Source organism: Rhea americana, unplaced genomic scaffold, assembly GCF_003343005.1.
Source record: "Rhea americana isolate MKP2758 unplaced genomic scaffold, rheAme1 scaffold_172, whole genome shotgun sequence".
Classification (NCBI taxonomy): Eukaryota; Metazoa; Chordata; class Aves; order Rheiformes; family Rheidae; genus Rhea; species Rhea americana.
In genome coordinates, this window is record NW_028185839.1 from 1,207,247 (window position 1) to 1,233,208 (window position 25,962).

The 25,962-nt window shown below is 48.0% G+C and overlaps 1 protein-coding gene across 1 annotated transcript in view; it reads left to right on the forward strand.

Annotated features, from left to right (window-relative positions):
• Positions 1 to 25,962, forward strand: part of NECAB2 (N-terminal EF-hand calcium binding protein 2) — a 69,886-nt gene that overhangs the window by 34,123 nt on the left and 9,801 nt on the right. Inside the window, exons 4-5 of the mRNA XM_085301135.1 lie at positions 4,132 to 4,157; positions 7,616 to 7,713. Of these exons, the coding sequence (XP_085157261.1) occupies positions 4,132 to 4,157; positions 7,616 to 7,713 (124 nt within the window). The remainder of the gene's footprint in view (positions 1 to 4,131; positions 4,158 to 7,615; positions 7,714 to 25,962) is intronic.

A 25,962-nucleotide genomic window follows, 5' to 3' on the forward strand; every position in this document is an offset into this window, starting at 1 on the left:
GGGGGTCGCGCGGGCAGACTCCCCGCCAGGAGCAATTCACGTGGCAGCTGGCAGGAAGGTGCTAGCCGTCGCTTCAGGTGGTATTTTTTGCATCACGTAGCGATGTGCTGCTCAGTAAGAGCAAGATCTGGCAAAACTGTTAAAATAACGCACTGGAAAAGCAGCTCTGTACTCAGAAAGAAGTGAGGAGGCAAAGCAGCAACTGTCTTCCMAAAGCACCTTGGTTTTCTCTGTGTCTCTCTTCTTTTCTAGAATCTTTTAATTTTCGTAGACAAACTCGGCAGAGGGGATGGCTGGAGCAGTCTCTCATAGTCCCTGTCTGTGTTTGGAGCTGCTCTGCACAAAGCAGTGGTGAAACTCCAGCTGGCTTTTGAATCAGACCAGGATTTGGGGCATTATCCCTGTATCAATGTCAGAAAAAGGAAGCTAAAGGAAATAACTATACAATTTTTAATGTATTGTGAAATCAACTTACATTGGGCTTTTTTTTTTTTGGTGATCTGCAGCAGAAAACTGTGCAACAGATTTCTGAAGTCTCAGTCGACACGATGCCACATCCCAGGGTTCTGGCATATGCCTTTCATTTTAGAGTCACAAAATGCAACAGGAGGAGCTCCAGGGTGGATTTTCTGAATCCTTGGGACAAAAGAGTTGAGCAGGCGGCAAAAAATTTTGTCGTTGAGCAACTGGATACCTAGATTGGTGGCAGCTAGCTGGTGTGCCTAGGTATCTCTCTGCCTTGTCATAAATATTGCTGCTTTCGCTGTATAATTCAGTGTGATCCTGTGAGGAGCCCAATAAATAGATATGGAGGTGATGRTGAAGTGGTATCTACTAATGCCTCTTAGCAATAGTTGTATTCTTTTTACTATATTGAGTTCTTAGCAGAGACCAAAGGCATTTTGARTATCCCAACCTGATTTATAGCAGCTTCAAGCATCTGTGTCACATGGACGTATTCATAGCTTGGACTAAGACTGACAGYAAGACAGGGTTCAGGAAGAGAAGATTTGAAGAAGGTTTCTACTTTGATTATGGAAGGCTTTCAAGACTAAGCTGTCATCAGAAGTGTAGGGCTTACTGGGATAATGCGGTGTAGTACAAGTGACTGTTGGCTAGAGTTAATATTAGGGTGGGCTGGAAAGAAGGTAAGGGAGAACTTTGAGCACACCTGCATTTTGAAAGCCTTCAGAGAAAACCCTTAAGGCCTAGCACTCCAAGTCGTGTGACTGAAGATGACTCACTGTAGTTATGGGTCCCTTGACCATGTTCACAGTTAGGGCTGGGGTAGGGAAGAGCAGATCTGAAAAAGGGGGCTTATACTTAAATTATGCTGCACTTGCAAGCTTTGTGTGAGGATTTGCATCAGCAGGGATGTACAACTTGTATTTGCTTTTTGGGTAGTAAGCAACACGCAGTGAGCTAAAGCTGCTTACTGGGATGGGCCAGGGTTAGGGACTGGAGAGGTACAGGAAAGAAGCTTTGGTTACATCTGCATCTTGAAAGATTTTGGAAGTTCTTTTTTACCTCGTGCTGTAAGAGTGGGGCTGTTTAAAGTAAGCGCGTGGGCAAATGAGATACTTTAACAGGTATCAGGAAAGATTTGGCAGGGTCCTCTGGAAGAGTAAGATGATGAGCTTGGAAAGCTCCTCAGCTATTTAGAATTAAAGGTATTTAGTTCTTGGCTGGTATCCAGTATTTAGTATTTCTGTTGCTCTGCCTGGAAGAATTTCTGCCTCCCATGGGTTTCTACAAGTGTGTTTCTTTGAGTTTGGAAACTAATGATCAAGGGTGACCATCTGTGACCTCTTAGGAAGCATCTGGATGTACATTTTCCACGTCTGAGGTGTACTGATAACTCAGCGCTGCTGCTGCTGGGACTTGAAAGCATATCATCAGATATAATAATGCTTTTCAGCTACATATGGTGTTTTGTGGTCTGTCCTAAATGAAAATCAGTTCTGCAGGTGGCTAAAACTAGAGGATAATTTGTTTCCATGCTCATTTGAAGCCTCATAGCAAACCCAAAGCTGCAAATTGAAGATGGAAATAAAAGCGGGATGTGATTTCAGAAAGCCTCCATTTTCTGTGACGGGGAAGTAACTGAGCAGTGCGGCTGCTGATGCAAAGCTTTCATCTGCTCAAGCAACAGAAGTTATTATCTTCCGCTGAAGATGATCAGGTGTTGACTGGTGTTTGAGCAGCCTATGCAGCCAGCTATTTGAGTGAGAAATATGCTGTGAAGATGAGACTTTGATGTATTTGCAACTTTCGAGTTCCCATTATGTTTCTGATTATGTTTCCCCTTTGGAGATCCTGGGACATCACTCCCTTGATGGTGCTGAAACCGAAGAAGGGAATTTCACACTCCTCTCCTCCACGTTATTTTTTCCGCCTTAAGATAACTTCCCCATTCCTCTTTATAATTGAAGAGAAGCCTGGAGAAATGCATTAACAAAAGCAAGTCAAAGTCCTTGCCTTTGAGAGACAGGGTGATATCGGAAAAGAGAGGAAAAGATTGTGTAGAGCTAGGGACGGGGGTTTCTGCTCCAGTTTCCCCCGTCAGACACAGCTCCACTCCTTGATCTGGAATAAGGGCATGGATTTCACCCATAGACATGGCTGAGCATTTAGTTGCTGACAAATAYGGGAAGGACAAGAAGAAGAAGTTTATTAGGGCTCTGAACTGATGGAAAAACAGCAGAAACTGTACAGGGACAAACTCTTATAAATGCCCAGACACTGGAAAATCTTCAGGCAAGGACCCAGCTAGGCAAGGAGACAACTTCCCAGGGATCCTCATCAGCTCTGGCGCTCGCCAAACTGCTTGCTCTCGTTTTAAACTTTATTCGGAGACATCTCTTTCTCTCTGGCGTGCACAGGAGGCAYGGTAATTACTCTGGGCAGCCTCCTCCTCTTCCTGGTTGTGTGGCACTAATTATTTTCTGGGAAAATTCACTTAATTAGGCCCACTGAGGAGATGGTCTTGCAGCACTGTCGTTGCTCTTTAAACTCCCACGTACGAGGGTTGAGCATCACCCTTTGAGGACTTTGCTTTTCCTTTGAAAATAGTTGGGTGTAAACCAGCAGGGAGAACTATTTCCTTATTGCTAATACATTTATCTGGTCACAAATTATCACATGTATTTAAGCGGTGGTGGGTGGTGAGCAATAAACATTCCTTTTTGTCGCCAAATGAGTTTATGGATTACGTGGGGTTTTTTTTATTATTATTTTATTTTTTAGAGGAGGGTCAAGGTTGAAATCTGAGCTTTCATGTTCGTGTTTGGCTCTGATTTCTGTCAGAGAAATTAGGTCCCAAGTGGGAAATGGAGACTACCCCCAAATTGGGTCATGGCTGGAAAGGAGCAAGTCTTGAAGCGTGCACAATCCTGCTTGTTCTGCACCTTGTCGCAGCTTCACCAGTGGGAAAAGATAGAAAAAAAGCCCTGAAACTAAAATYCACTTAGATTTTCTTGATTTTCTACTTTGATCAAAGGAAGAACCTTGTTTTAGAAAGGAGCCAGAGCTGAAAGTTCTGGCTTTTGATTTTGATTTGTGATTTTTCTTTTTAATTTGTTGGGGCTTTTACAAAAGGGCTGAATATTTGGCAGCCAAAAAAGAAAAAGCCATAGGGAACACACAAAAAAAGATCCCCCCTCCCCCAGTAGCTTGTAGCCGCAAAGCTGTGAACGCTTGAGTTTTAGGTGTCTTGGGGACATGGTTTCGTAATGCAGACGTACCGAGACGCGCTCGCGCCGTTTCGGGCAGGGGGAGCCCTGGGCAGGAAGGGTGCTGAGCCTGCGCTGGGCGCTGAGCCTCCCGGGCGCAAATCCTGCAAACGCGAGGGAGAAAACCCGCGCCCACCGGACGGGGCACCGATTTGCAAGCCCCCCGGTAGCGCGCTGGCCCTGGCCGGTCGCTGTCGGCGTGCCCACGGCGGAGACGTTGTTCCCCCCGCCGGTGGCAGGACCTTCGGCGGGTGGAGGTGCYGGCGCCGAGCCCCTTCCCGGCTCGGCCCTGGGAAAACCTGGATGCATCCCGCGCCCGCCCTGTATCCTAAAATCTTCTCTCTCTCTCTCTTTTTCCCCCCTCCGCTTCCTCCTGCTCCTCGCTGTCCCGCTCCTGCAGCAACGTGGACACCAAGGAGCTGTGCGGTGAGTACAGACCTCGTCCTCCTCCTCCTCCCCGCGCTGGAGCGGGCGCTCGGGGTCGCCTCTGTTTCGCGAGGGTGCGGGGAAGCTGCAAAGAAGCGAAGTTAACTGCAGCCTCYGAGGGGCAGCCGGCTCCTCCGCGGGCGCCGGGCGGGCTGCGCCGGGAAAGGGCTCGGGGCACATCCGCGGGGTCCTGGCCGCCGCCGCCGCCGCAGGCTTTAACCTCCGGCGACGTCAGGCGTGCAAGCTGCGCCCTGCGGCTCGAGAAACCGGTACGCCTCCGTAGGACCGGTAACGTGTTCGCCCTCAGGCAAAGCCGCCTGCTTGGCAGCAGGCTGGCTAAAACACGCGGCATCTCCGGTGCACCTCGCACAGCTCAGAGGAACTAAAGACAACCTGTGGCGACGCYTTGGCCCGCGGCGGCGGCAGGAAGGGGTTATTTCCTGCAGGGGTTTCTCGGGGGCTTTGTCTGGATTCGCGGCAACGCGTGCCTGGGGCTTTGCTGCCCACCCGGGAACGTTATTCTACGGACGCGCTGGTGTCAGGAGCCGCTTGCCAGGTGCTCAGCTTTCCTGGCGGAGAAGAGGAGCTGCGTTGCCTTGCCAAGGCTTGGCCATCGCCTCTCCTCACCTCCTCTGAGAGGGCRTAGAGGAACATCTAAAGCAACTTATGCAGGTCCCCAGCATTTACCTTCATCGCTTCACCACTGATGACAGTGTTCGAAGGTCCAGGTGGGAATAGGTGGGACAGCAGGAGATCCAGGCGCTGGCAGCTGTTCTCTGCAGCACGGTGCTCGCTGCGGGCACGAAGCGGAAGGAAGGCTCTGCTCTTCAACGCTGCTCTTGAATAGCGAGAAAGTTTCCTTTGAATAGCGAGGGGTTTCCTGACCCCTCGCGCAGCCAGACGGCTCTCAGTGGCTGTGCTGGCACAAACCGCCGGGAAGAAGTCCCCGTCTTGGCTTAGCTGCCGCCAGCTCCTTATTTATTTGGCAGCACTTTAAGCCGCTCGTTCTTCAGTTTATGCTGATGCGGTTACAGCTACCTGCAAAAGTTTGTCTACTTTAATTTAAGAATATAGATTGCTTTCAGACTCYGGCTGTTTGTGTTTGTGTTGTTCACAGTTAGTTATTGGAACAGAAGATCCCAAAGGGGAAAAGCCTGAGCCCCAGGTAACAGAGAGGAGTTGAAGTGGGGTTTCAGTTCCAGCAGGCGCTTGAACACGTATTTGCAAGCCTGACAGTGGAAGAACAACATCATTTTTTTCATAAATCCCTAAGCCACCAAAGCGAGATAAGACTGAGTTACCAGGAGAGTGGGTTGATAAACCCACCAGCTCATTCTGCGAAACGCAAGGGGTGGTCGGCTTGCTGAGTACCTACCGTTGCCAGCAATGTGGATCTTAAAATGGATTCCTTGGACTCTGCGGCTTAGGAGAGAAGTTTAATATGAATTAATCATTATCAGGTAGCATCCTGCCAAGTTCTGCTTTTCTGTCCAACAGTCACTACTAGAAAGAAGCGTTTCTGGATTGTAAAGATAGCTGTTTGTGGGCTCATAGCAGCAGGCATCCTGTTTAATTGTTTGGGAAATAATATTGGTGTATTAAAATSGGAGAGGATGACATGCGAGACTGCTTGGCCCTGGCTCACCCTGCGGAAGGATGAGAAACCGTGTCGGAGCCGGGGCTTCCTCCAAAGGCACATTTCCAGCATTTTTTGCCCATCTCCTGGACATCCATCCCATTGATCTCGACCACGAGCCACAAGCAGAACCATCTAGAGTAGAAAGTACCAATCTCTGACATTCACAGTGGTAAATAAGGTTAAAACCATAGAGCTGCATAGCTACGAGAAGTAGCGGGAGTCAGTGCTGTTCTCCTCCCAAGCGCCCGCTCTCCATGTGCTCCAAGRCTGTTGGTCCTCGTCAAGAGCCGTGCTCTGCCAGGAGAAGCTCGTTTCTCCTGAGATGTGTGGGCCCTAGCTTTTTATTTTAGGACTTGGAAAAATAGATTTCCTTTACTTTTCAAAACTGTTCAGTGGTTTGGTTTTCTTTCCCACGTAAAGTAATAATAATAACAGCAAAAGCGAACATGCTGCCCGAAGAATAAGCTGTTTGGCTTGTAGCGGAGCAGCAAGCAGCTGCTGTCAATCACGTTGTGACATTCCAGTTTCTGCCAAAATCTTCTTCCTCTTGGATATGTTCTAAGGCTCTAAATAGATATAGGCACCTCTAATTAAGGCAAGAGAACGTAATTAGTGTCTAATTGTCTCCTGGAATTTATTTCTCATTGMATTCTGTAGCTTCATCACCTCAAAACGAATCTTCACTTTTTTAATATTAAAGAAAAGCACTAGTAGCTTTTAAGGAACTGCTTTTAACCATAGTTTGTGTCAGTCACTTAGCTTAGCTTTGTGCCTACACTGCAAACTTAGCACGTATGTTGATGCCAAACTTAACTTCTCACTATTTTCTTTGTAAACATCTAATTTCAGGACTCCGTAGCTCCTGCACAAAACCATGCCAGGGCTAAAATGTGTCCTAGAGCAAGCAGTTGCATGCGAGCAATGTTTTGCATCAATGTAGAATAGCTGGGATTGCTTGGCATGAATCATCCCCTCTAGTAGGAAGCATGTGGGTGGCACAGCAAAAACCAAGGGCAGGAGGAGAGCTGGAGAGACACCAGGCCACATCGCCCTAAGCCATGCCAGTACAGATCCCTAGTTTCTTCAGTACGGGATCCACTAGGGAAGAAACACATTTCCAGACCATGAATGTCTATGTTTATATCTGTATCTATGTATTTCAGGAACCATTTTGTGTTTGTCAGGTTTCTTTGTGTCATGTTGTGATCCTCAGCATTTTGCAGCCACTACCTTTCATCTTGTGTTGTCATTCTCACCTCACAGGATGGTGGAGAAACCTCAGACTCCTTTTGTGGGAAGGATACATGCTTTTGGGCACCGTTCGCAGCTCTGATCTCTGCCTTTTGAGGAGYGTATTTTGCTCTCTAAAGTCTGTGCAATTCGTGATTCTGTGCTGAGGTTCAAACGTGATGGGAATGCAGGGAGAGAGACAAGACCGGAATCTCAGCTCATGTAAATTGGTGTGAGTCTGGTTGATATACTGATGGTTTGAGTGTCAGCAATAGGAGAGAAAGAGCTCAGATATGGTCAAATGCAGAAGGGGGCATGGAAGTAAAGTGCCTATTAAGCTGTTTCCAGTGGAAAGTGCTGTGCCTTCTGTCTCTTTTTTACAATGGTCACCAATTTCACAGCAGTTGCCTCCTTTCTCGCTTCCTGAGGCCAAGCTGTGATTTCAGCTCAGGTTATGGAGGATAAAAATGTAATTGAAATCACCTTCCGAACTTTTTCCTTCCACCAAAATAGAGTTTGCTGTGTTGCATAGCTCTGAAACATTCAGCTCCATAAACGCTGCCTGTCATGTYCCTCTTGGTTTCCCCAGACTATTTTGCCGATCATATGGGAGACTATGAAGACGTCTTGGCCTCACTGGAGACACTGAACCTCTCCATCCTGAAGGCGATGGACTATACCAAACGGGTGAGTCCTCCTTGCTTGCGCAGCCTTGTGCTCCATGGCCACAAACAGGGAGGAGCAGCCTTTTCTGTATGAAGGTGTGTATGAGATGATGAGCTTGGCGAGAAGGGTGAGCTTTGGAGAACATCTCGTGAGCATACCTCTCGCTGCGAAGGCGCGTGAATTTTCTGGAAGGCGGCAGCTTGCCCAATAGCACCTCAGCGGTGTGATTCTCCTTGGTGGCTGCGAGCTGGTGTGTTTAAGTGTCTACTGGTGGATTTGTGCCTTCTGCTCCACTCAAGCACATCGTGTTACTGTGGGCCACTTAGGTAGTGCACAAACTGCATGCTTGGTTCGAAAGGTTACATGCAATACCACAGCACTGATGCAAACGTGGTATTGGCAAAGCAAATAAATCAGGTCTTCCTCTTATTTAGCACACTTGTCTCTTCTTGCCCTTGCTTTTGTATGTAAGTGGATCACTGGAGTACCATGAAGCCAGTGGATGTTTCGTTAACAGCAGATCAATTWTGAAAATCTTAGGCCAGCTTGTGAAATCAAGGTGCAAATTGCATGTGAAGTAGATGGTGGCATAGGGGCTTCGGGGTGTTTGTTGTCACGTGCCATGGGCTGCGGTCTGTGTTGCTGGAGTAGTGAAATGCTGCAGGTGTCCTGAGTCGATGAGGGATGTAGATCGCTCGGGTGGGATTCTGAACACAAATTCTTGTTAGCTTCACTGGAAGTGCTTTTGGTAACGTTGTATTTAAAGCTGCCATTAAATACAGCTTCTGGGTTAGAAGTCATATTGAGTTCCAGAAATATGGTCATTAAAGTTYGCAGCTGCTGTATTTAGAAAATAGAGGGTTACGCGTTTGAAATACTGGGGCAGGGGGATAGGGACTATTTGTACATGCAAGCATCATAAGAGACACAAAACGATGTATTTTATACAAGCAGTGGGCCCCCAACTTCTTCATAAACAAGCCACCATGCAGCTGAATGAAACTGCTAATAACGGAGTATTAAAAAGTGGCACTGATCCAAAAGCATACTGAAATTTAATTACAAATATCTGGAGTATCTGAGCTAATCTACCAGATAAGCATCCCCACTGAGCAGTGAATGCTTTATTTGATATCTTACCAGGAGGAGAAAAGTATTTATAGAGCTAGAGTTCCTTTTAAACCATTTTCTTATTCTTTCCGTGTCATCTAATGAAGTAGTTGGACGTTACCAATCATATTAATTATCTCAGAAATACATTAATTCTTCTACTACTGCCACCTTCAACSATATTTGCATCATGCATTTGTGCCACTATGAGAGAAAAGTAGTCTTCGCTTACACTGATGAGCAGTAATCTGGTATACAAAAAATTGGGCAAAGTAAGGAGGTTTTGCTTTTTGTGAGCATCTCTAAGCACTCTTAACTCAATTGCAGTCCTCCTCTGAGCAATCCAAATTGAAATCTTCCTTCCCTTTATCTTTGAAAGTAAAGGAAAACTGAAATTACTTCACATTAAAGATGTGGTAATGATAAGTTTTAGGAGTTAGAATGGGAAACAGCAGATTTTTTTTCTCTCATCTCTTGTTACTAAGTCAAGATTCTGATTTTCTAGGTTTATTAAAAACTATTCTTTTTAATATTGGTGAGGAGAGCAGCATGATGGAAAGCAAACATACATATTTGTCCTGTTATTGTTTTGCGATGCTGAACTGAAGGCATAAATCTTTGTTCAAGCCTTTATCTTGAACATCTTGAAATGTTTGTGAATTTTTTTAAGACTTTAAGAGGCCAAGAAAAACCCAGTAAAAGTTTAAGAGTTTTTCTTTTTTCTGGTTAGGTGCTAACTCTGTGCATGCCTCATACGTATTTACTACTAGGAAATTTTCTGGCAGTCAGATTTGCAAACTATGTATCTTAAGTACATATTAATGTGCTAACATAAATCTCAGTAACTCACTTGAACTATCTGTTCATAGTCCTACTACCGTTGCTTTGAATGCGAGTTTGATATAGACGACTCTTTCCTCCTGGCATTTTGCAAGATGAGGATGGTTTATTCCCTGTTTATAAATCAGGAATCAGAGCAAACAGCGATTAATTTGCATAGGAAATCTATAGCAGAACCAGGATGTTTATTCATGATCCCAATCTACCTTAATGATAAGATCTTTCCCTTTCCTTGAAGATAACCAGTRATTTGCAGTAGGATTCATCTGCCTCGATTGAAATGTCTAAGGTTAGCTGTGTAGATCTGAGCTAGTCACCCTTGTCATCCTCTTGTAGTTCAGCGGAGAGAAGTAGGAAGATCCAGAGCATCGTTCATTCGGGCTGTGACCTGCTTTAGGATGAAATGAATCACTCCTTGGAGGCGTTTTCCTTCGGTGACTCTAAAGGATCGCAGGACTATTACAGTCAAACGTAGRCATCTTAGACATCTTGCTTCTGAACGCCTGAAGGCAGGTGAGGCGAGTCCTGTCCCAGCGTCTCCTCATTACACCTATTTAATCAAACGCTGTGAAATGTTTCTCCTCACCATGTGGCAGACTTTTGGCAAGCAAGCAAACGTAGCAAGAGTTCTTCACAGAAAGGATGTGGCAAATAAGTATTTCATGAAAAACATTGGCTCTCTGTCATAATTTGTGAACAAACTGGTACAAACCTTGTCAATGAATTATTCAAAAATAGTCTCTTTGTTCAAGTAAAAAAAAGTTGAGCAAGGAAAAAAAAACATGGAAAATAAGCTGTTCTGGGTGGTAGAGAAACACATCTTGAGTGATTAGATGTGACAGATTTCCAGACAGCGTCAGAAGCTTTTCTGGAATGCAAACCATTAATACATTTAAATTTTTGAGACTTGAGAGTTTTTATGATGTGTTTTCTCTAAAAAAAAAAAAAAGTGTATTTTCTTATGAGACTTTCCAGTTTTAGTGCTGGAATTGCCAAAATGGAGGGTCAGAAGAAGGCTTCTCACCATGGGAATTCATAAAACGATATGGCTGAGGTCCACTCACCAGTTTCCAATCGACATGTTTTCCCATTCCTCTCTTCCGCTCCCTATGCAGGTCATTCGTGGCACTGGGGAGAGCCGTACGGTCCAGCTCGTTTCCTTTTGGAGAATCTCTAAGCAAGGTACCCAAAGCATTATGATCTGCTAGTGGTTTAGTAATCCTAGATCTTGCTTTAGCAACAGAGGCTTACATGTCTAGAGCTGCTTGCCTATGGAATATTCAAGTCCAAAATTCTGCTGACTTTTGGAGCATGGATCAGGCTTTTGCAAACCACTGTGTTTGCACCTCATGGCTCTGGCCATCAGTTGAAGTGCTTGGTTTCAGAAAGCGATCGTGCAATTCTAGAACTCCTTAGAAACTTTTCCCTTCTCCTTCCCCTATTCGTTAGGGAGCCACTACCGATCGTCAAATAGACCAAAACCCCATTCCTGATGAAAACGTGGGCCCTAGGAGTGGTTTTGTCTGCATGGGTTTCCTAGCTCCTTCCTCTTTCTCTCCCAAGAAAATTCCCCTGGTGAAAAGGCCCAGAGGTAAATTTTTGTGGTTTTGGTAGTTTAGTTAGAAGGGAATTTAATTACGTTGGAATACTCTGAAGGCAGATTTTACTCCGAACAAGGTTTTCAAATTGAGTCTGCATCTGTYTGTTCACTTGTTACCCATTGATTGCTGGTCCAGAACAGGTATGAGTCCTGCCATAAAATTAATAGTATGAGGAAGGAGCTGCAGAGACGATGGATTGGCTCATTTAGGACAAAATCGCTTCCCTTGCTCCAGCTAATCATGTCTTCTTGCCAACAGATATTTCACTCACTTCAATTACTGTTTAATATTCTCTTGTGCTACTCTGCAGAAGCACTCTTATCCAAGACTGTTGYGCTCGTGAGCCCCTCTCTGCACAGGAAATGAGACCTCGCACGGGAGACCTTCAGGGATACTTTCGGGGCAACCTGGGGTGCCAGGGAATGAACCTTTATTGTGAATAGAGCAGGAAGAGGGCTAGGTGAAATGGCTGTTTCCGCCGTGTCACAGATTAAGGCTAGGACCGAGAAGGTTACCGTGGACCAGCTGCCATGCGGTAGCCTGCAGAGGTGTCTCAGGCCCCAGACAGATGGTCCCGACTCTACTCTGGAAGCCCCTGGTGAGTCACGGTCCCTTGAAAGCTGGCTGCTCACACCCCACTGCCTTGTCTCCTTTGTAAGGCAAAGAAACTGTACAAAGGTACAGATGGGGGTTGCATTTTAAAGGAACAGATGGCATCAAAGTGTTCCCTTGGCTTTCCCTGATTTCCTTTGACTTTCATCCGTACCTAATTTTGCTGTTCCGGGTAAGCGTCACTGCATTTATTTCACTGCTACGGGGAAAGGTGCTCACTGCGGTGTACGGAGCGGCAAGCTGAGCTGCAATAAAGGAAGACGCTGGCAGCGAGACGGTGCGAGTGTCAGCGTCTTCGTATCCTCATAGACCTGATTCCTCAGTGAGCTGAGGGAAAGCATTGGACTTTCTCCTTCAGCTGAGTTACGCGGCTCACTGGGGCTCACGTGGCGGTGCGTGTGTCCCCTCTGCAGGAGGGTGCAGTCTCAGGTGTTACGTGTTACTCTTCCTTCAAGTCGGCAGAGCCGGTTCCCAARGCATTTGCATCCCTTGCTCTCACTTTGCAATATTAAGTGGTAGTAAGCTACAGTAATAATTATATTATAAATTAATGTATAAGTTGTGCACCTCTCAAATAGAACTGCTAGGGGATGCGGGCGCTTTGCGCATGCGGCTGATGTTCTGCAGCATCCCCTGTCCGGGGCTGGAGGTAAGGCTGGGGAGGAGCCACCAGCTGAGGTGCTCTCCTTGGGGAGAAGTGCTACCTCCTGCACGTCCGGAGCGGGTTGCTGCCGTGCAGAGCTACGTCGCTCCGTCTCCAGTGCGTGCAATGCTGTAACCAAGGAATCCTTGCTGACGTCAGCGGTTTTAGGAGACACATAAATGCAAATACATTTTCAGAAATGCTGAATCAGGAAAAAGACTAGCAGCACTAGCAGGTTTTGGTAGGAGCTGTGTGTGTTTTTGTATCCATCACTACCCAAGCATGTTGCCTTTTCTCTGTAGTTTTTCACCTCTGGAGAAAAAAACGCTGCTGCTTTCCTTAGGCGAATAAAACGTAGAATTCAGTCAACACGTAGGCTCCTGAGGGCCAACCCTGCCAAGCGCTCGGGGCTGCGCGAAGACACGCAGGGCTGCGACTCGCAGGGAGGGCTGCGGGCAGTGAGCCCCCCGGACSAGCCCCCGAATCAGCGGTTGCTCTTCGAACGTGATTTTGGCGGGGACACGGCGTCCGGAAGGGACTCTGCTTGAGGAGAAGCTTTACAGACGCCCMGGAGGCAGGAAGGCAATTCTGCAAGTTGTCACTCCACGATGAAAAAGTAGACAGCTTTTCTTGCAGTAGCAACAACTAATGAGCCATATGTTGTCATGAGGGTGTTCATAGCCTGGTTTTACAGACATATACAGAAACTCAGGGGAAACGAGGGATTCGTTCTGGGCACAAGCTCATCTGTCAAGTCTCAGCTGCTCTAATATGGGCCCTGAGGTCTAAGAAAGCAGTGGACATTTTTGAGACAGAGACACTCTCTGTCCTCCCTTGGAAACTGCCTTCTAATTGAGCCTTTAATTCTTCATTTCTCCTTTCCCTCCTCCCTCCTTGCTGCTAATTAGAGATGGGCTCAAGCTGCAAAATTCAGATACCACACTCAGTCATCCCAGAAGACTCACGGGGAGCAGGAGCTGGGAGTTGTCTGGCGCTGGATAAATATGGGGGTTGCTTCTGAATTTGCTAGAGAGGCTGAATCTGGGGAGCTGGACCATGCTCCTGGCACGGTACCTGCGCAGAGTTCGGCTGTCTGGGGTTAAGCCTCCTGGAAACTCTCCCGTTGTGACCTTCCACTTATCTCTTTACTCGTATCTAGTATCATTTTAGTTAGGAGCATCCTTATCTCTTTAGTCATATCTAATATCATTTTAGTTATGAATACATTTTTTTAGAGATACTCGAGACTGACGTGATTTTTAACAGATTTGACATGATTTTTTTTTCCTAATGGCCTTTAAAGCCATCTGGTTGCAAGATGGCTCAGGGGGAGCTGGCCTGGAGGCTTGCAAGCAAACCTCTGCACGCAGCGAAGGTGGCTGGGTGGTCACGTGCTGCTCGCGTGCGAGCACGCACAGCTCATCACAKGGGTGTGTTTATGTGCGTAGGTAACGTGACTCCTTGGCATTTAAAGCACCTGAGAAACTCCAAATTCAAATGTTGTAAAGCTAAGCTGAATCACAAGCTGGGAGCCGTGAAAGCTGTGCATGCAGTAGGGGTGAGAGAAGTGGCTTGTGCACCTGGCCTACTGCGAGTGCGGGCGAGAGCTGTTCTGCTTGTAAAATGCTCATGCTTCTCTGTGCTAAAAAAAATCCTTTAGGCAAATGAAGAAAACTATTGATCATCATCTGAGAATATTCCTCATTCCCTCCATCCTTCCCGCCATTTAAAAAAGTATCCTATGCAGACTGTAAATGAAACCTGTCCTTCCTCTGTGTTGRCTTTCTGGTGAGAAGCGCTTCGTGTTCTTTGGAGGGGCTGGATAGCTATGGTATTTAATTGCTGTTTATATTTCACACTTTAAAAGACAACGGATTATTTCTTGTTCATAGAGAAAGCAGCAATTATCTTGTGCTGAAGAAGCCCATAAAGTATCAGCAGTAATTAGATTCCGTGGTGGAACTTCTCATACCGCAAAACAAAATCTGTCATTGTAATTATTTCCCAATAGAGTGATGTCCAAGTTGCATTGAAGTGATGGCCAACTAACATGCGACATGCAAAGTTAAATTGTAAAGAAAGAAAATGAACTTCCAGGAGCTTTGGGAGGTTTGCTCTGTTCACATCCTCAGCAGGGAGGGGATGGAGGAGCTGGTCCTTCCAGTGCGGACAAGGAGCGTGCCAAGGGCTGCTGACTGACACTTTTCACGCTGTTCTCGTACCCAGCAGGAGATTCTCCAGACAATTTGACCTTAAATCTGTTGCTTGTTTCTTTGGGCTTTCCTAGCTTTTTTGCTTTTTTCTTTTTTGTGTGTGTGTGGGGGGGGAACTGCTTTTTCAAGTTTGGCCCTCTGCTAAAGATCACCCATGCTAATATTTTTCCTGCTCAATGTTGCAAAATGCTTGCTCAGCAAAAACAGGAGAAGAAACAATCATGGCAGGGCAGGCAAYGAACAGTACACATGGCAAACGCACTGGCAGGAAATACGCTATTTGGGCCCCTCAGTTTCAAAAATAAATGTTTGTGCCTTGTTTAGCAAGCCAAAGTGCATTTACTGTAACATTTGCAYGCTGGTATTGCTCAGATTTATGACATTATAACAGCAGAAAGACGTCACTGCTGTCTCATCCGTGGGGAAACACCCCCTCTGTGCCATCTTTGCACCTCTATGCCGTCTTCACAGGTAGTGAAGGACCGGGAAGGCAGCGGTTCACGCCCGAGTTGTTTCCCGCTGCCGACCAGAGATCTTGCGGGAAGTGTGATAGCACCAAGGGTTTTAGCACAAACTATACTGCCTCTTTTCACTGTAAARTTTGAGCTCCTTCAAGTTCCTACCAGTAGCAACGTTTTTAAGAGCCACGGGGACTTGGCTGAGACTTCTTCTCTCTGGAGAGCCAGGCCGCGTTGCAGACACGTCCCGCTGAGCGTTCGGGGGCTGGCGGGTGGCCGTCTGTAGTGCAGCTGAAGCACGTGGCCTGCAGCGGCCTGGCGGGGACACGGGGCATTTTGTAACAGCTGTCATCACGCTGTGAGGGTGCCCGCACCTCTGGCAGCGCTTGGCCCGTCGGTGACTGCGCGAGCGCCCTTGCCGGTCCCTGGCACGCTCCCTGACRTGGCAAACCGTGGCCTCTTCACTTCGCCGGGACACCGCAGCCTCTCGGCATGCCCTGCGAGAAGCTCAAGAGGAACCCGAACTTGCGTTACTCCAGCCTTTTCCGCCAGCAGTCTGACTTCCGTCAGACAAAACCGCAGACAGACGGGTCTTCAGGCCTGGCAGGCAATTTTAAGTACCGGTATTCAGCTGAGTGTAGAAAGCAGAGAGCCTGTCGTATGCTGCAAGATTAGCAGCGTACGGCCGTATTTTGGGGAGGGCCCAGCAGCTTCGGCCCCAGCCCCTGGACCGTCCCGTCCCTCTCTGCACAGAGCTGAACAGCTCCGGTGATTGCTGGGCTGCCTTAAGGGCGGCTGTGTCCTTCTGAGGCAAAGTCTCTTGTTTAGTTGGTCAAATGGATAAAGACTGATTTGTTGACAGCTTATTTCCGCATGGATTTACTGGCCAAAAGGACTTYGATTGCATTGCACTAGTTCGCGCAAGTGCAATGCATCTTGATGTCCAGCAACACTTCGGGCGATTTATCGTCACTCTGCTTATTGGAAGCCTCTCGGCTTTTGACTCTCCGTTTTTCTTCATATTCGTTATTAAAGAAATAACATCACAGGTCTATTTTTCTTCAGGGCCTGTTATCAAATCAAATGCTCTCTGTCAGCCTTTCATGCAGGGTAGGAACCTGATGTGGAGACACTTGTCTCCTCTGCATTAAGACCTGCCTCTAAAGTTGACAAACTCATAGCATTAATTAATGTCTCCTTGTGTCTTGCAAATTCAGTTCAGTAACAGGAAAAACCCTACCTGGGACACAAAAGTGACCTAACCTCAGAAGTGCTCCCATCCCCCGTCGCCTCTCTGCAGCACCTTTCCACGCAGGAGCATCGCTGAAAACAAGCTTCAGTGCACCCACACCGGATAGATAAGGAAGACCATGCTGTGGAAAGCAAATCCTGGGCTGACCTCTTCCCAGATGGCCGTCCAGACACAGCCGTGGGAAGGGTCCAGACCAACCTAAGAGGGATCTGCCTTTGCCTTCTCTTTGCCCTCCTTTTAGCGTAGTGCTTGCCTGGAGAGGACGCTTGCCAGGCAGAGCATCAGGGGGTGCGTCTGCATGGTGGAAAGCTCCAGATCCGTTCTCCGTGCAGCGGCACCCAGCAGGATTTCCTTGGCAGCCCCGCAGAGCCGTGCTGAGGATGAGCTGGGCTGCCAGACTGCTGGGGAGCAGCAGCGGGGCGGGCGAGGAGACAAGTCTCAAGAAGGTCTCTCTTCCCTGTTATTTCGAGATGGAAGTGTTTAYTCCCTGCTCTTCAGACTGTCTGTCGCTGCAGAATTCAGTATGTCCCCCGTCTCGCTGTGGGCAGAGAGAGCATCTTCTCTGGGGGAGCCTTGCTGGAGAGCCGCGAGACCTCCCGGGGGACGGCGTCTTCCCCGTCTCAGCAYCGAGGCTGTTGCTGGCGGGGTTGGCCGGGCCGTACCACGAAGGGGGGCTGTCTACCTGACCCCGGCCTCGCAGACGGTCACGTGGACGCTCAGGGGTCTCGATGAGCCGCCCAAAGGAAAGGCAGAGCGTGAGCCAAACAGGTGAACGGGCGCAGAAACAGCAGATGGAGGTCGGTCACCCGTTGACCAGCCYGTACCTCCCACGTTTTTTTTTCTTTTCTGTAGGTGCAGTTTGGAAGACAATTTGTACTTTCCGTAGAAAACTGAAATAAAATAGGTATTAATTTACTGTCTCGTGGGTAATAAATAAAGCTAACAAGGACCTGGTGCGAATGGAAATGTTAATTATAGACCAGGTTTACAGAAGTAGGAGGCCACCCTCAGTTTTCCAAGTCTKTTCTTTGCCTGCCAGATAAAAGATCAGCGCTTGACAACGGTGTGTGCCTCTTGCTCCGTAGGTGACCATAGGGTGTGCAATGCACAGTGCATGCACGCRTTGGCCAACACCTCTGGGAAACATCAGCGCTGTTCTTCCTTCCCACACCCAGGCCATTTGAAATAAGTCATGAGCAATAAAATTTGATGGGATTTATCAAAGGAGGCATTTATGGAAGAAAATTTTTTAGAGAAATGTCCAACTGTAGTTGATTTTTTTTTTTTTAATAGGAACAAGTGTCTCATCTACTTCTTTTTGGAACCATTTCGGGAAGGTTGAGGGTCTTTCATATGTTAATGCTTTCGTTTATCAAATATTTAAGTGTCTGTTCTTTCAGGTTTCTTCTGCTGATTATGTGCCAGGCAATCAGTTTTGGGCCTCTGCTTTTGAAGGGATTTGAGAGTTGGGGGGAAGGAGTGCAAGGAAGGTCTGAGTGTTGTTCTAATTATAAAAAAATATCTCTCGGAAGAAAACAGGCAATTATGAGCAAAGAATTTAAATGAGTTGCTCTGAGGTTATATTTTTGCAACATGCCTGATATTTGAAGTGGTGAGTGGGTGGAAGATAAGCTTTCAGTCATTCTGGGATGAGCTTTGACAGAGGTTTTCCATGGCCATGAATGGGTTCTCTTGGTGGGGGTTTTGCATCTTTTTTTTTTTTAACAGAGAAAAAGATTGGGTAAAACAGAACTGGCTTTGTTTTCCATTTGAACAGCCTCATCAGTTCAGTGCCACTGCTCTGTGGGTGTGCTTCAGCTGTGGTTTAAGTGACTAAAAATCGGAGAAGCCATCAAAGTCCCTGGGCTCAGCAAATGTCAGCCGATTTGGCTGTTCTCTCAAAAAATCCATGCTGGGAAGTGCTGTTGGTCACTCCGTAAATCGGCAAGGCAAAGCGGAGGTACCAAGGTGTAGCTGGGAYGGCTCTCTGGGTCTGTGGGTGGTGGCCTCGTCATTTATATTTTACACCCTGTGGTCTTAACTAGCTTAGCAGTGACCTTTAAAAATGCCAGCAAGGAAGCTTTGAGATGCTCAACAGCATTGAAAAATCTACTTTTTGAGTCATTTGTTGCTGGCAGGAATATGGTTGCAGGAGCCCAGTTTTAGGCGTCAGCGTGCAACTTGTGATGAGGAAGACTCAGCTCCGCGGCTGGCTAGCCCCAGTGCTCAGAGCCCCTGCGTGCGGAGCCCAAATCCCAGGCCTGATTGCAGTACACAGCCTTTTGCAAGGTTTTCCTCCTCAGTGCCCTCTGAATTCTGGGCCTRGCCCGTATGGTTTGCAAACACTTCTAAATAACCAGGTTTTTAATGGAAGTTGAAACGCTCCCATAGTCGCTAGGTACAACGGCCACGGATGATTTACGACTTTATGAACAAGCAGGTACCTTGAGAGTAATGATTAGGTTCAAATCAAATCCATCCCCTCGRCTGAACTGAAACTAATATCCTGTGAGTCTACTTAATCCAAAAGAGATTTATTAAACCAAAAGCACCATTAGACGGGGGAACTGGCTTCCCACTGGTGCCCAGCACGTGCAGCTACAGAGTTTTGTCAGAGCTCAGCTCGGAAAGAGAACAAAACACAAAGTTTATTGGGCCTTCAGCAGCTATTTCTAAAAATATCTACAGATGCTAATTTTCCAGCTTTTTCAGGGAAGGAAATGCCTGCAGCCTGTCGCTGCTCTTTGAGTGTAATATTCGTAACACGTCTCAAGGGTGTTTTCATTTATCTGTGCCAGAATTTTAAGCTGTTGAGAAAATGCACTTTAAGGGGGTTAGACTCAGAAGGGACTAGCAAACGTGRCTGAGAGGAGAATCAAAGCCCGTGGGCGTTAGATTTGGGGAGGGTGTTTGGTGCAGCAGGGAGCTGAAAGCTGGCCGAGCCGTGCCGGGGCTTTGAGCAGCCCGAGCCCCGGAGGCTGCGCCGTTGTGCACGGCACAGCGGTGAGCGGTTCCCCGCTCTGCTCCCCCTCGCCCTGGGACTTTGGTTTGGCCAAGCTGAGCTCTGTCAGGCCTGCGAAATCCCCGCTAGTGTCAGCTTGATGGTGCAAAGACTCCCTGGGCTTTMGGGTGGGGACGTCCTTTCTGGTCCTACAAGGGCTTTCTCCGGAGGGTGGGAATTGTGCCTAAAGGCGGGGGGTGGGACAACCTGAAATGCAGCAGGGTTTGGTAARGGGGACTTTTGGGGTCCTTGATGCGAGAGGGAGCTGAGCTTTACAAAATCCAGTTGCAGTGTGCAGAGATAGCCTGGTACTTCCTGTGCAAACCGGTGCTAGCCTGCAATGTGGGCGAGCGGGGTGAGATTTGGGCCATAGCTCTGGGGCATTACACGGGAGCGGGCATGGCTGCCCAAAGGGCTGTCTTGGAACAGAGAAAGGGAAAAACAGCAAAAAAAAAAAAAAAAAAAGGCGTGGTTTCATCTCCCACCATGAGCACTCTTTGGTTTTGGTCTTGTTATGAGAAGCAGCAGCCACATAGCTTCTCCCCCCAACAGGTCTGCGGTTCAGTGGTCTGGGTGGTCTTCAGGGGAAAGGCTGCAGGATCCAGTCRTTTCTCCATACCGTGGTAGGGAAACGCTTTGGGCGCTGCTGCCGCGGCAGCTCGGCAGTAACAGCGAATCGTTCCACGCGGGTGGACTGTTCCATCCTTGGGATTTTCTCATTACAGAGGTCTTGACTCTACCTTTTATTCTGATTTGGGTTGCAGTTGGTTAAGCCAMTGCTTGATTCATGCAGGGCGCTTTGAAGAAAACTTTATCTAGTAGCCCTCAGACCATGAAATTAGTCTGCGGCAGGGAGGGAGGAGAGCAAAGGTGTAGGTCTCTGCATGGCTGGTGTCAGCGCACAGCCATCATGGGCCCAGGGCTGGTAATGAGGCAGCAGAGCGCTCACCAGAGAACCCAGTGCTAGGCAATGTTTYCCCATGTACTAGTAGCTAAACCAAATTTTCCTTTCCCCACTCTTTGCTTCTCTCATTTTTCAATGTCTCAGACTCACGCACCAGTTTATCAGACTATAATATTTTATGAATCTGTCCTGAGGACCGTCCTCTGCAAAAGTCTTGAGGTCACGCTTTCAGTGAGGCTTTTACATTTGTTCCTCACCATAGATGCACATTTGCACGGGCAACAGCACTTGCATCCGCACTGTACGCATTCCTGTGCAGGAGCAGATGTGCGTGTGAGAGCGTGCGGTCGGCGAGGAGGTGATCTGGGTGCCACGTGCGATGGATGGATCATGAACCTTTTCTGGCTCCTCCATGGGTCAACACTTTGCTCTTGCTTGACCTTGATCCAGCTGGTTTCTATAAATGGTATCTGTGTGAGTCTTCTCAGATCTGAGATCATATCTGCGTTTCCTTTTTTTGTATATATAATTAGAAATAATCAGATTCTACCTATTTTCTGGTAAATGTGTAGATGACTATATTTCATGCATGGAGAGGAACCAGTACAGCTGGTGGTGGGTCTGTTGGTGCTGGGGAAGGAGAGGAGCTCGCAGGCTCCCTGTGCTGTGCCTGAGGACTGCCAGCTGCACGCGGCAGGGAGAACTTGGACATAAGCCGGTGTAGATGCCGTAGAGCAATCTATGATCAGTGTATGATCAATGCAGACGCTCTAGATCAGCAGCAGAGATGCGTATTTCTGCCCACTGCTGTCTCTCTGGCTGCCCAGTTTGTGCTTTCACCCTCGTGCTCAAAGGCCATTTGCCTGTTCGGTGTCCTTGCTGAAAGCCCGCTGGCTCTCCTGGAGCCGCCGTTGTGCTTCTGCCACCGTTTCGCTGCCGTCCGCACCGTGGGGGTTACCTAGGAGGACTGCGTTACTCCACAGTGCTCGGGGGCAGCTGCCTCTTTGGACAAGAAAGCCCAAAGTCCTTTTACCGTTTCATTCATCCTTTCTTCCCCAGCTGAATAATTGTAAAAAGGCTTAGTGTAAGCCTGACTCTGCTAATCAAAGCAAACACTTTGGCACAAACAYGATAAACTGGAGTAGGACTTGGCATCTCCTGTAAGCTTTTTGCCTTTTAAATTCGTTCCACTAATGCAAACATGGATTCTTTTGCTAATTAGCATGCTCAAACAAGGCTTGCTAGCAAAATATTCTGCAGCAGGGTGTAGTATCTCTAATGCCAAAGTCTTTCCAGTCTTGAACTAATGAACTAGTTGGATGAAAAGGAGAAGGATTTTGAGATACACCCCTCCAAGATCTTCTGTCACAAAGTGACTTCATTGAGCAGCAATTATTATATTATCTCCATAAATATTTTAACTGCTTAAGAAAAACAAGGAAGAAATAACTGTTCAGGGTGGAATTAATCAGAAGAAACCTCATTAAATCTCCCTAGGACAGGCTGAAAATCATTTTAATAAGACCATGGGAAGGATTCCTTTGGAGCTAGTCTCCTTAATGACTTGTTTTGCAACGCAAAGTAAGACATTTGCTACAGGTGGGCCTGAGAGATTACTGAAACGTGTCTGAGCACACACATTTCAGACCCTGCTCCTGACTGCTAAGCTGGCAAATGGCCAGACTGGTTAATTGGGGGGGGGGAAATACCCGTTATTTTCATTTCAGAGCTACTGGACTCAGACCCATCTGGGGCTCTTGTTTTCATTTGTGGTGACAATAAAAAGCCACAGGAAAGCACTGAGGTGTCACTGGAAGTGATGAATTGTCCTTTGGGAGGAAAGATGCAGTTTTGAAGGAATAATCTTGATGCATGCTAGTGGCTGYGTGAGGTCTTTTTGCGGCACTTCAGTGCTCTTGTTTCAGAGCTTTGTTTCCTCATCTTAGGGCAGTCCGAAATGGGGCATCTCCACTTCTTCAAGCTGCTAAGAAGTGTCAGATCTCAGGGAACACCTTTTGCTGGGCATGGACGGAGGAGAGCACCCCACGGACAGTTCTGCTTTGGTTGCTTTAGCCCTCCCCTCCCCATGAGCCCAGGTATTTTGCCGYGTAGCGCGGTGGTAAGATATGATGGACCTCAGCTCCACCTCGGTAGATAGATACAAATGAAGGGTGGATGCAGCACCTAGGTCCRCTGATGCCTTCAAGAGGGTGATCCTGCTACTGGAGGTGATCCCCACGGACTGCCTGTCACCCTGAGCTGCTCTCTCAGCCCACRTTTTCTCCTCCTGCTGTTACTTCAGTTGCACTTGCTGGAAAATAGTGAGCTATGGAGAAGCWGAAATGGAAAGAGCACCCGCTTAGCACGCTTCTGCTGGGGCACGTCTTGCTCTGTAGTCTTCTGCCCACGGTGCTCATCCTGGTTGGAGGGTGGTCTGGAGCATGTATTAACTCGCCTYATTAACCTACAAGCATTCAGTCCTTGCTGGGCTAGGGCTGGTGCTCAGGGTCTGTAGACATTTACCTTACGGGAGCTTTCAAATTGCTCAAGTGCTTGAAAATACAGTTCAAGAAAGCAACCCTGAAAACACCTTTCAACACACTAAGACTTTAGTAGTCTCCAATAGCTCTCCGATCAGCTGTTACACATCAGCTTTAAGAATTTTGCTTTTAAGCCCGTTCATTTTAAACCTAACAGCTTGCCTGCATCCGTAGACTTACTGAAAAGCCTTACTCTTGGGAGTATCATCAGGCAAAAATAACTTTGGGCTCCCTGAGCTGGAGCACTCTCGTGCCTGCTAACTCCGAGGGGCTCTCTGTGCCTCTGGCTGGTGGTCAGCCCTGCAAAATGCTTTAATTTCTTGCCTGTCCGCCTGTCCCATGGGGAGCAGAGTCACCGTACTCAGGGGAGTGCCGGGCTGCACTGTTTCAGCTCTGGGGTGTTGCAAACTGGGGATTCTGAGTTATTTTTAACGGGGAGTTATGGAAGAGGATTGAGATGGGCTATTCAGAATAAATAACACTGTCTGTGAAAGGCAGCACCTAAAAGCCGTTACGGACACATTGCCTTTCTTTTGCACTGGCTTCGATAGCTTTGTACCTGCGATTCCTTTCTCCAGGCAGTCTTGATCTAGGGAGTTAAGCTGATTTAAACTTATGTGCAGATCACTTGCATGATTTCCCCCGAAGCTGAATGTGAATTATAGGCTGCAGCAAGGTAATAAAATCCAAACCTTTAAACAGCCGCACACTTTTGGCCTTTACCTAGCACCCTGTGTCAGTCTGCGTGGTAGACACCGTTTAGCGTAGCCTGCGTTTGATAAATACAAGCTGCGTTTGGAAAGGAGCAGTCTCGTGCTAGCGAGGCCAACCTGCGAGCACACCGCGCGTAGAAACAGGCGGCGAAGGGCAGCCCGTTACTCAGCTCTCGCAATCAAGGGGAGAAATTCGGGTCGGCCCCGTGGACCGCTCCGTGTTCAGCCGTGGCAGCTCCTGCTTCCTCGAGCCACAGATGTCCACGTCAAGGCCGCCARAGGGGCCGTAGCTGCCCTCTTGCCCCGCGGGAGACGCAGAAGCAGCAATCAGATCTACCCCGCTTTTCAGCAGAGGAGGGGGTGATTTAACCAAAGCCTACCTGTAATTACAGCAAAGCCYACCCGAGTGCCTGATGAGCGTACGGGCGCCTTCCACACGCCCGAGCTCCCGTCTGCACGCAGCTGCCTGCGGTCGGTGCCGCCCGGGCAGCAGCAGGCGGGGGAGGAAACAGCTTAAAAAAAATGTTGCAGATCCCTAACGCAATTATGTGYCTTTGCCAAGGAGATTTATCGCTTTAATAACATCCTCCTTAGCAAGAGTGTGACTAGGGGAAGATGTATTAACTGATAAAATAATTGCCTGGGTAAAGGGGTGGCTTCGGCCCAAGCTGGCATTCGTTGCAAAGCTTGTCAGTAGGGACGATAAAAGGTGAGTTACCTTGAAAGTGAATTTAATACACGGTGTGTACTGACTTGTTATGTGAAGTACGCATATTTGTGTGTGTATGATGAGGTGCTCGGAAAAAATACACGTTATTTTGTATATTGTAACTTGTGATTGCCTAAACAGGGAGAAAAGAGCTTGTCCAGCTATGCAGGAATATTTGTGAATGCCTTCAACTTTTTTCTCCCAATCCAAATGCTCTGCAAATGTTTTCACATCGCTTCCTCGGCTCTCTYGTTATTTATTTGCGTAGCGGCGGTGCCCGTGCCTCCCGCGGAGCGAGCCTGCTGCAGTGCTCTGCCGAATGCTGGGTTAGCACAGCCTGAACAGCCTCTTCCCCCACGTATTGCCGGTCCGTCTTTGTGGACGTGTCATGGAAGGAGAAATGGGGACCGGGCTCCCCTTCCCTACGTGCTCCTTACCCTGCAGTCCCCCTTTAGAAGAAATCCTTGGTGGCAACYGCCTCTGCCCGTCTCCGGAGCCAGAGGTGGGTTGCATAGGTGCAGGAAGGACATTGGCTGGTGGCACTGGTGTCCAGGAGGGCAAGAATTGGCATGCAAAGCTCAGCAGCAACCCTCTCAATAGCAGGCAGGAAAATGCAGTAAGCATGGCAAGGCACCTGCTGTTCTGCCTAATAAAATACGGAAAAATCCCAAAGGGGAGTGCAACGGAGACATCGATCCTTGGTTCTTCCAGACGAGCCTTCCCCCGAGGCGAGGCGGAGACGGTCTCCATCGGCTGTGATGAGGACATACGCGCCGCTCGCGCCGCGGCCGAGCGGATTTTTCCGTCACGTTTGTCTTTCTGGGCTCGTCCTTATGGGAGATCGCTATCACACAGCCGCCTGCATTCACGCCGGCTGCGCTCGATTCCARCGACTTATGAATCTCAGTATTAATAACCAGAACGCAGATGTGTTTTGCTAAGCTGGCTGACCTTGTTTTCAAGCATTGTCATCAGTCTGGGGAGGAAGGAGATAACTCRGAAGTGATAGCTCGTTTTTAAGCTTACCTGATCCCTGGCAAGGAAGGTCCCTCTCCCTCTCCTCCCTGGCTTTCTGGCAGATCTCTTCTAATCCTTGTAACACTGCGGTGGTCTCTCCTCCTCTCTGACTTGGCTGTGCGTAGGATGGTGGCAGTGGGGTCCATCAGGCTCGCAACYATGCCTTGCTGCTCTCTGGTGCCCCAGAGAAGAGCGTTTCTCTGCGTGCCTTCCTCCTGCCCTGTYGTCCTTTAACATTTCATGTTTAAAAAGAAGCTTTTCAGAGAGGAGCGACCGCTCCACTTGCGTCAGAGGGGTGCAAAGTGTCTGAGCTGTCCTCTCATTCTTCAGCTGCGGTACAGCTGGTGAGAGATGGGTCCTGTTTTCCTTCGTAAGGCCACTGCTGCCACAGCTCACGGCGTCTCGCTGGCCACTGTGGGGTTCACAGGTGACGGTGGTGTCGGTGCTCTATAAATCATGAGGCTTACTCCGGTCCCGTTGGATTATTTCAGTTCACCTCGAGGAGCTGTCTTTCCAGACTTCTCTGCTGGACCAGGAGTCGGGACTAGTTTCTCTGTTTGAATGCTGACAGAAGGGAAAAGGGGCAAGAACATTCTTCAAAACCAAATTCCATGCTACCGAGCTCGGCACAGCTGAAAGTCTTTCTCTCTTGTGTTT